Source organism: Dipodomys ordii, unplaced genomic scaffold, assembly GCF_000151885.1.
Source record: "Dipodomys ordii isolate 6190 unplaced genomic scaffold, Dord_2.0 Scaffold40, whole genome shotgun sequence".
Taxonomy (NCBI): Eukaryota; Metazoa; Chordata; class Mammalia; order Rodentia; family Heteromyidae; genus Dipodomys; species Dipodomys ordii.
In genome coordinates this window covers 7,836,815-7,847,827 of record NW_012267256.1, presented here as the reverse complement: position 1 = coordinate 7,847,827, position 11,013 = coordinate 7,836,815, and the positions used below count along the sequence as shown (strand labels likewise).

Genomic DNA, 11,013 nt, shown 5'->3' with positions numbered 1-11,013 from the left:
AGGGCATTTAAGGGAAGTCTTAGTAATAAATCAGCAACAGATCACTTTCTATAACTACTCTATGGAGAATACACTATAAGGAGTCCCCATTCAAATAAAGGTGTCAATCATATTGTACATGGCCCAGTGTTTACAAAGTGGAAGAGACCAAATAACCTTCCAAAAACCTTATGTGCATCTCTTGAAGCAGAGGGTAGAAAACAGGGTGCAGATGCTTCTCAATGCATTGATAAATTGTGGAACCATATGAATTTACTACGGATTAAAAATAAAGTCAACAGTATACTGAACAGCTTGCATTACGTTAGTAGACATTGTCCAATTTTGGCTATTTGCTAGGAACTTCACTTAAAAGAGTGAATCCAATCATTTGAAACCAAGTTCTAAAGTTACAGATCTTTGCATTTCACTATAGCATTCTCAATTTCTCTCCACAGTCTGAGATTAATCTAGATTATTAAGAAGCAGTCTTCAGTGGTTTTGTCACACTCCTAAAACAAGTAGTTACCAGCCTTACTTAACAAAGCAGCCCAATGGGAACCTAAAGTAACTTCCAAGATAGCCAGGTTTTAAGGGTGTATGACTTTGACCATCTACTGTTTAAATATAACTTTCCTTTAGGAATTCATCTGCATTGAAAGCCAAGCGTGTATCAAACTGTAGACTTTGGTTTTATAGATGAGGGAAGCCTGGACACACCACCTGTCCTAGGCAAAACTTCCATGTTAGAACTGCACATTTGTCCAATTTTATAATGGGAAATATGGTAGTCTTGAAACCTTGGTGCACATTCCAAAGCTAAAACCTGTTTTTCTGGAGTCAGGGAAACCTTCAGGTCAAAAACGGAGTCTAGAGTTGACCGAGTCTTCTGAGGCATTTTGATGCTTTGGTTCCCTTCAAGTGGTCTTGACTAAAAACATGTGCTTTAGAAAGTGCTGATGTAAGCATTTACTAGGATCTCTTGCTACCAAGCATCTTCAGTTTGGGGGCCATCATGTTCTAAATCTTTTAACTTAAAAATGCTCTAAGATTTAAAGTTAAAAACTCATTTAACATAAAAAAGAACTAAATTTTCCTTCTACTATTCAACTCTTCTTCATACTGAGATAGCCCTTTTCTTGTTGGTCATGGAGCTTGAACTCTGGGCTTGGGCACTGCCCCTCAGCTCAAGGTGAGCGCTCTACCACTTGAGCCATAGCCCCACTTCCTGTTTTCTAGTAGCTTATTGGAGTTAAAGAGTCTCATGGACTTTTCTGCCCAGGCTGGCTTTGAACCTCAATCCTCAGATCTCAGCCTCCTGAGTAGCTAGGATTACAGGCATGAGCCACTGGCACCTGCTGAGATAGTACTCTTATCTCAGCACATTGACTTCTACATACACCTCTTCTCCATTTGAAGCAAAAGTAGCAGAAAAGCACTGACAAAAGTGAACCTGGGTTAAGTATTTCCATCTCCAAGTAATCCCTGAGACACAATGGTTCTGTTCTTGGCTTTGGTTGTTCTATGGGCAAACCTGGCACATACCTGTTATCATTTATTATTTGGTACAACTCCTGCCCAAGACCAAATCCGTGGTTCCATCTCTACAAAACCAAAGCCCAAGCAGAAATTAAAACAATTGTTCCTGCAAACAAAGTCATACACACTTTACAGATCTTCATCACAAGTCACTGGTAAAAAAGCACAGTATGAAAAAGGGATATAGGCAATTCATGGTTTAAATTTAATTCTTTCCTCGTCTTAAAAACTGTTCAGATCCTACAGGCGCCTAGTCAATTCTCTGAAAATTCCTAATCATGTATCATTCTGAAAATGTTTCCAACATCATTTCACGTTTCTTGCCTAGCCACATATGAACTCAAGGATGGCAATGGAAAATGAGTTTGTTTACAGCCATGTAAAGGTCTACATAACCAACTATAAAGCTGAATATAAAACATTTTCTACCTTATAACCTACCAGGATTCTAACTAAGGCTTAAAAACCCAATGAACAAGTGGAATTATCCCTCTGTACATGGCTTTTATTATTTACATAATACAATATAGCATCAATGCTGAATAGCATGATTATGTGCAATACATAAATATGAACTATCTGTACACATCTGCAAATCTAAATCAGGACTAAGGTACATAAAATTGAAAGCAAAACTGAATGCTTTGAAAGTAAAAACTAGGACCGAACACTGCAATAAATCAGTAGTGCCCTGTGTACATACATTAACTATTTACAGATGAAAACAGGCATTACCACAACACTAACTATACTCATTTATATATAAAAAACACAAGTTTCATACATCACAAAAAAACCTTCCATTATAACACAGAAGTGATATTACCAGACAAGCATCAGTGAAGTATACTGCCTTTTCTAGTTGTTATTGTACAATGCTGTAAATAATGCAGCCCATGCAATACACCCAAGAACACTAGAGTCCTACACCCAAGTACAATTAATATGATAAAGCAGCCCTCTGCAAGTGGTGCTGGATACCACTAAGAAGTCTACTGCAGCCATGTTGGTTATGCTTCTCCATGCAGAAGGGAACAGTTACATTAAAAACTGAAGTCTTTTAAAAAGCTTTATAAACATTCTTTCTTGAACCAAACATTCAACAAAAGATGCACGTGAAAAATTAACTGTTCAGATACCTTTGTAACTTAAAATTCAGATGCATGTTACTCAATAAAGCTGCTGTATGTGAAACCAAACGTAGAGTTCTAATTTCTTCATGTAAACAAATCAATCCTAGTGCAGTTCTGTGCTATATATTTTTATTAATGAGAGTAACGCAGGTATCTTCTGGTGCAGGCCAGCATAAGCTTCAAAGATTATCTCAAGACCCTGTTGATGGCTTGATGGTTTTACTTATAGCCAGTTGCGATGTTTACCTTTTGCAGAATGTCTTATAGCTTTTAGAAGACCAACTGAACCAGGCTTACATATGGCATCAAATACTGGTTTTCAATGAAAGGAAGGTCTGATCCTCTTTATAGCTTTCTTCCTGCTTTCCAAAAATATGTTGAAATTAAGAGGGTGAGTTTAACTATGGTAGAAGTAGACTGCCAGTCCTTTTCTGGTGTACCATTTTTTTTTAAAATACAGGCACATAACACTAGCCAAAGATTATACCTTGATTACATTCCCAAAAGGCAGGTATGCTGCAAACATGCAGAGATTTTTTTTTTTTTTGGCACACGGGAACTAAATTTTGTCCCTATTCATCTTTGTCATTTCAATTTACTGCGCAGATTTTCACCCAATTTTATTCAGGGGAGGGCATATACATTTTGTAGGGCTGTATCTATTCAATTCTGCCTGTAACAAACACCCAAACATCCTAAAATATCAATTATAAGACAGACAAGTGTAAAGTAAAACTCTGGAGAACATCAAAGGAAAATGGCCATGCATCTGCTCTTTAATGTTTTCCTACGATATATTAAAATAAAAACAAAGTTTCAGTCTCTTCACAAGTAATTTATATTCTCTGGATTTTTTCAGCGACAACAACTGGATTCTCTTTTCTGATTTTTGCTGCAGCTTCTGCTTTGTAATCATATGGACAGTTGTGCTTGTCAGAGTAACGGTGAAGTCCACAAAACAAATTTCCACATCGGCAGTCAAATCCTGTACAAACAAAGAGTAGGCTGCATCACTTGAGAACTGTGACAATTAAAGGGGGAAAAGAGAGTCCTATAGTCACTATAGAAAAGGAGCTGTATTTTCACTGCTTTGCAAAATGAAAGAATGTCAACTCTTGATCGTCTGTCACTTTAAGTTGCCAAAGAACCTAACCTTAACTCTGACATGGTGAGAAATCCAAGTAACTATAATAGTTTTCCAAGACTTAACAGGGATTGTGAAGGAAAGTGCTTTGTAAGTCAGATCACATAGGGAAAATAAGATAGGCTATTTGTCAGCTAGCTAATCCTATGAGATAATTTCCTTCCATTGAGTCTTGGACATTACAAGGTTTCAAGTCAGGCTGACCTGAATTCAACACATAACCCTGTAGTGAAATACCAAATGGAAGCAAGCAAAAGCACCTATAGAACAATTTCATGAATCAAAGGAGATGAACTTAAAAAAAATCATCAATCCAATAAAGGGAAACAATTTAGAAGGCTAAAGGTTAACTTAAGGCCTTCTCTTAACACTAAGACACCACCTCCAGTGCTGTTGTTATTTTTGAGATTGGTTCTAATTTCCTTCCTAGAGCATACCTGGGTTATGATCTGCCTAGGATAACAGGCACATACCACCATGTTCAACATTTTGTTGAGCAGGGATCTTAAGAACTTTCCTGCTTTGGCTGGCCTTGAACCATAATCCTCTCAACTTCAGCCTTCCACATAGCTATGATCGTAAGAGTGAATTACTGGCACCCAACTGGTGGTAATCACCAAAATTAAACCCAACCTTCTCTCCCCCAAAACTCTGCCTTTTCAAGAGAACCTAAAAGTTTTTGTCTAAGATTCATCAGTCCCCAGGGAAAGCCCAAGTCCAAGATTTTCTTGTTAATTGTAGGCAGTACACACAAAATTATCTCATGTCTTCTTCGTACCTGTAAGGCCAACTTTCTTTCTACACATGAAACATCTGTTCTTCTTTGGTTTGGGCAACTCAGGAGCTTTTTCTTCACTTTGAGAAGTACTTGGCTGAGAAACTGATGGACTGGGCTGAGTGACAACTGAAAAATAAGGTTAGACTTCAGAAATTTGTCTAGAAACCACTAGCTGAAAATGATCTAAGACAAAAAGGAAAACAAGAGAATCAGGAAAACTCATACATTTTCAGAAAATGTCCTGTTAGCATTTTCTTAAAGTATTATTTTCCACTTTAATATTAGGCTTTCAGGGAGAAGAGTTCCTCCCAGTCCATAATAAATGCCCCTCTAACTCTATGACTAAATTCTTTAACAGCTAGTAGGAGAAAACAACCGTGTAATTCCATTTTAAAGACCTGAAAAATACTGACTGCATGCTTAGCTTCTCACATTAGTTTCTTATTTATAGGGCAGTTCAAACTTACTACTCTGCAGTAAGCTTAGCTGCCAACCAAGGTACTGGACCTTAAGTCATTAAACAGAAACACCTTGAAACAACCAATTTTGGCAAAGAACTACTATTAATCCATAAATCAAGTTTAAATCTCTTAAGTTCCAAAGTAATTATTTTGCTATTCTCAGAAAGTATATGAAATTCTGGAACTTTTTAGTTCTTTCACCAGACAGGGTAATCTAGCCCCAGCTGGGCTCAACCTCATGACTCCCCCTGCATGCTTGGACTCAGTGGCACACAGCACAGCCCAGCTGCTTGGAAGGTTTTTACAAACTGTCTTCTTAAAGACTAGCAAATAGTCTGATGAGGTTTGTGATGTTTTGATGTGAGAACAGTAATCACTCCAGAGGTAGAATAGAATACTTTGCATTTTTAAATGTTTACTGTATTAACTCTGAATGACAAGATATAAGATAAATAAAGGACTTGTTCTCCATCTCCAAGAGTCCTAAGTTTTAATTCACATTTGACATTGTTAGAAAGTCATAATGAACAAAAGTTGTAGATTGCATTAATGCCTGTACTTCCACTAATTGGTCACAATACCAAAGTCCACCCATACTTGAAACACTGTAAATCCTCAAGTTTTAATACTAATCCAAATCCTAAAAATAGCAAATTCACATCTGAAATGCTGAAAGAAATTCAGTTTAAACAACATTCTAGAACTAATACCATTAGTATATTCAAACCTTTAGAACAAACAGATTGGATCGTGCATTGGCTTTAGTGATATATCCAGTAGTGCACTCTATAGCTGGAGTAGCAAAATGCTCCTTTACCTGATTCTTTTTCCTACTAAGCCACTATCACAACCTTTTCATAACTTTTTGTGATGTAGTTAGGGGCATAGGTGTTGGCCTTTTCCTTGTCTACATCTAAAAACTTAACAGTAAGTAATCCTTGGATATACAAGCAAGTTGGGGGAAGAAAAAAAATACAGTGAAGGCAAACAGCAGTGGACTGACCACAGAATGACTACCAAGTAACTAACAATAACTACATCTCTAATCTTAAATGGCTTCCAAAATCACATTAAAAAAAAAAAAAACCAAGTACAGACACTAATTTAATTTAAAAGGATGAAACTCATTTCAAAATATCAAATACAAATAGACTGACCTGCCTTTGGATGACCAAAGAGTTTGACTTGTAACACTGGTATACATGTAAAATTGGATGAGGGCAAAAAACAAGCCTCCAAAACAAATTATATAACCACTAATACCATTTTCTTTGTTTTTGTTGCTTTCAATGGCCACTCTACCAACAAATTTATTTGAATGAATAAACTATGTGCACACAGATAATCCTAACAAGTCAGTCTTGCTGCAATATTATTACTTCTGGTTGTGCTATAAGCATAGCCGCAAGGTTACTGCCTATTGAAAAACCAAACTGAGTTTTAAAATACTATTGAGTTATCAGACAGTCCACCTTTTCAACTTCTAGTATTCAGTATATTCTCTTTCTTGTATTTTTCTACACATTGATAGTATCAAGATTAAAGTTCCTTTTTATTATAAGCTTTTTTTAAGGCCTTGAAATTGAAAATTTTTCAACACATTGTCTCCAGGTAACAAACTTGTAGATTTGAGAGTAATGAGGAGATAAGTAGAGAATAAGGAACAGAACTTATTATATTCTTGATGATTGCTAGTTCTTTGGCTTGGTCTGTATTTCAATAGCTCTCTCCCTCTTCTTTGGTCTTTCAATTGGAAGGAAAGAATACCACCACCAACTCTTTCTCATACTACCAAGTCGAGAACTGAACTAGTATTAAACAAAAAGCATACCTGGCTCTGACACCTCTGTTTTCGGGGTAGTTATTTTGTCCTCTCTTGAAATGCTCATTTCTGTCATTTGCTGAGTTACAGGCAAGGCAGCCACAGGCACATTTCTATTTGAGTTCAAGCAAACAATTATTTTTAAAGATGTTATGAGTACTCCTTTTTGAGATTGTCAGTTCAACTTTAAATTGTATGTTATTTCCAACATAATCAAATGGAACTAGATATCCTCAAGGTTTTGGAAAAAAATAGATTCTCTTCATAACTGGTTTAGAATAAAGTAATTTGATAAATACTTATCTACTTATGGCTGCATATTTGTATAGAACATCATCTTTTCTTATAACCAGTAATAAATTTTAGCTGTGCCTATAACTTAGGGACAAAGAAGCAGCTATGCAAACATCTTGTGTGGAACTGTAAGTCTGCAGTCTCCCTCTCTACAGTCCCTAAAGCTCAATTACAAGGAAATAAAAATACATTAATTTACTCCAGGAAATGGAAACAAGTTTCTTTCATTGTTTAAAAACAAAGAAACACCAAACACACATAATTTCCAACTGTATTCTTGAGGAAGATATGAACTGTGTTCTGACATATAGCTTTTTATTCAATGACCCAGAAGTGAGATATTAAAGAACAATGGAACCCTTGATTGCATAATACAAAGCCAAGGGCACCTGATACCTCCATTACTATACAGAAAACTGACATCCTGATCTCCTCTTCCTATAGCCACACCCCATAATCTTTAATCTTACCTTGATTTCTCAGCTGTGCTGCCAGCAGCACCTTCACAGTTGTTTAAGCTAGCATCTGCTCTTTGCACAGATGCAGAATCTGAGGTAGGACTGTTGGAACCACTAGCTGTTCCTATTTAAGAAAAACAAAAGATCTATAAATAACAAACCAACACTAAAAAGCTTGCTTAGTATTGATTTAATAAATAATAATACCTGCATTAATTGGTTAGTGATTTAAGCACTTTCACAGCATTGCAATCCTACACTTAAAAGTTGAGTATCCAAACAAAAAATTTAAAAGTTACATCCAATAAACATGTAACACCTCAAAAATACAACTGAAAAAGCTAGAAGATACTTGTAGATATTCCTTCCTGAGGCAGTCATGTCAAGTACTTGCATTGTTCCTTTAAATTTAAGTTCTGGTCTTCTCTGCTTGGGCTTTCAGAATTCTGTCTTGGACCCTCATTCTTGGTTCTATATTTTGTCTCCAAAGTTCTTCAACTGTGTTTTCCTTGGAAACAACTTACCCATTGGGCTCATTCTGCCACTATTCTGCTGTCTCTGAAGATGTTCTTTGTAGCAAACAGAACACATTCCATTTGTCCTAGGATTCCCATAAAAGCCACATCCTGTACTACACAGCATGGGTCCTGGGGTCTGATTAGTCTCCTGAGCCATGTTTCCTTCTATGAACAAAACAAAGCAAAATTTTAGACATTAGTAGAAGAAATTAGTAAGTCACCAAAATAATCACCACTGTACCTTTGTATTTCTAAATACTGTCATTAACAAAGCTCAAATGGTATTTATCATAAAAAGATGGAACTCAGGCTGGGAAGGTGGCTCAGTGGTAGAGTGATTGCCTGGCATGCATAAGGACCTGGGTTTGATTCCTCAGCACCACATAAGCAGAAAAAGCTGAAAGTGCCACTGTGGCTCAAGTGGTAGAGTGCTAGCTTTGAGCTAAAGAACTGAGGGACAGTGCCAGGCCCAGGGTTCAGGCCCCAGGACCGACAAAAAAAAAGAAAAGAAAAGATGTAACTCAATTTGTTACCTTTATAAAACAAAGAAGGTTTAACCAATGAAATTGAAAACCATAAAGAAATTCTACCTTGAATTACTAAAATGATAATTTTACGTGTTACTAATCTTAGCTTCAGTGTTTAAAAATCTCATAAATTTTAATCAAATTTGGAAATTGGACATATTTGGGTCATATCAGTAACTTAATTTTTAAGGGAGGCACATTTGTAATCTGTATTCATTTAAAGGCACAACTGTGTGTACAGCATCTATTACCAGTCACAAATTTCTCAGCCAGATTATCAATTATAATATTTGTCTTCTTCCCACTAAAAGACACCTTTCCAAGCTTGAATGTGATATATTAAGCAATATGAAAACACAATCTTTAGTAATGGTTAATATTTAATGCTGGATTACCAGAGGAAACTTTATGCAAGCATACCTCTGCTTTTACAGAAATCCTGTTAAAATGAGTATAAAAATAGTATGAAGTTAAATATACTGTCTTCCTCTGGTTAAGAGAAAATACACATTAAGAAAAATCACTTTTGAAAAAAGCTATGTAAGTATTTGAGAGCTTTTAATTAAAGAGAAAGTATGTGCTAACTTGTGTTCACTCAGTTTTGCAACTATCATACTAGAATATACCCCCTACTGAACTTTAAAAGTGTTTTTATGTTAACTCTACCAAAAATTTTACAGAAAGAGGAAAGGTATAACCAATTTGACAAAATGCTAGTTAACTTTCTTCCCTAAACATTGAAATGATAGCAATCTTTCTTTCCTTTTGTAAGCAAAAGGTATCTCGAAATCCAAGCTTGGATGGATAAAGTCCAAACTCTACAACTTACTTTGAACAATACTAATTTAGTTGACACTGTCTCTTTAAATAGTAAGTGGAATTTAGCTGACTCATTTTGAGCCGGGTAAACATTTCAACATCAACTCGTAGTTGAGGTTTTTAAATATTGAACAGGAGTAAAAAAAAGATTCAAGCAGTAAATTATGTACTTTTTTTTAATCCCCATGGTCAACAAAAAGGTGGGCCATTATCAATTATGCTAGTTCACTTTCTATACGGTGAGTTGGCTAAGATTGGCTAAGATTTTAAAAGCCTGAAATGAAATTTTAAGATGAAATATCAAAGCACATAATTTCAAGTAGTTGGAATAAATTCTTAGAAATAAAACGGCGAAGACCTAACTACCTTCAATTCATTGTAATTTAACCTTGAAAACAGAGACGCAGATATCAGAATATTCTATACAGCTTCCCATCTTTTAGGTTTTTTTCCCTCTAGAAAGTCAGCTTTTAAATGCCATCACATGCACAGCTTGCCTTAATATTTCTCAGAAGCTGAGATCACATGGGAGGGCGCTTCAGCCTGTCACAAGGCTGCAATGTGACAGGCTGAGCTGGATGGAGGTTCGCTCACATAAAGCCTAGTCAACAGGGGCCTCTGAAATCAGCTTCTATTTATATCTCAGAGCTTGCCAACTCCTACACAACCCCAAGAACTAAAGATGCAGCATCCATATATCTAACATAAAACAAAAAAAAAAAAGCAAGTAAGACTGCCCATTTTTTTAAGAGTAGGACTGAAGAACAATCTCAAATAAGCACCATTTATCACCAAAGAAGCCAAAATGGTCAAGATTGTTTATGTTAAAACAAAACTAAGCCAAGTGGAGAGCATGGCGGCACAAAGAACCCTTACAATTTAGTGGCAATTACCAGGGAAGGGAAAGAGGGGGTTATGTCTTCCATCAAGTACTGAACTCACTTGTTTAGAAAAATTCAAGTTTCAAGAAACATGTGCCTCTACTAGGTAGGCACAGATGGAGCACTTCACGTGTGGATAGATGGTAGCTCTCCAACTCAAGACTTTGCAAAAATACTCGTGTAAAAAAAAACCAAAAACATTATCCAACTCCAAATCTATAGCTTTACATCTATGCAAGTTATTTAAGGTGCATAAGATGTTTTAAGACGGCAAGGAAAGCCACTCACCTGGGGGAGGCCCGAGTTCTAGAATTCTAGGATCTGTCACTTAAAAGTCAGTGACCTTGGGCAAGTCTTTAATTCTCCAGATCTCACTCAGTTCCCTCTGCCAGAGAGAGGAGATTTTTTTTTTTAAAAAAGGCCTCTTTCCAGGCTATCGGGCCTAAAAAACAAACAAAAAAAATAGAGAACTAAAACAAATTCGTCGGGGAGGGGTGGGGGCGATTCACCAGGAAGAGGTGAAAGAGAATATACTGCTGTACTTCCACCGTGGCGGACGAGTAAGCCCTGTAAAAATTACCTTAAAAAGATATCTTAAAATTACCTTAAAAAATTATCCTAAAAGTGAGCTTCTAGAATCTCTTTCAGTTACTGGAGACG

The 11,013-nt window shown here is 36.3% G+C and overlaps 1 protein-coding gene across 2 annotated transcripts; it reads right to left on the bottom strand.

Annotated features, from left to right (window-relative positions):
* Positions 1-2,005: 2,005 nt before the first annotated feature.
* On the bottom strand, positions 2,006-10,720 carry Zfand5 (zinc finger, AN1-type domain 5). Of its 2 annotated transcripts, XM_013018458.1 has the most exons (6): positions 10,642-10,720; positions 8,133-8,291; positions 7,621-7,732; positions 6,866-6,969; positions 4,574-4,699; positions 2,006-3,636 (listed from the first exon to the last, which is right to left on the bottom strand). In XM_013018458.1, the coding sequence occupies exons 2-6, from the start codon at positions 8,281-8,283 to the stop codon at positions 3,488-3,490; spliced, it is 642 nt and encodes a 213-aa protein (XP_012873912.1). In that variant the 5' UTR covers positions 8,284-8,291; positions 10,642-10,720; the 3' UTR covers positions 2,006-3,487. The 2 variants fall into 2 exon arrangements, with proteins under 2 accessions (XP_012873912.1, XP_012873911.1); XM_013018457.1 differs by lacking the exon at positions 10,642-10,720 and having other exon boundaries at positions 8,133-8,444.
* Positions 10,721-11,013: the final 293 nt, after the last annotated feature.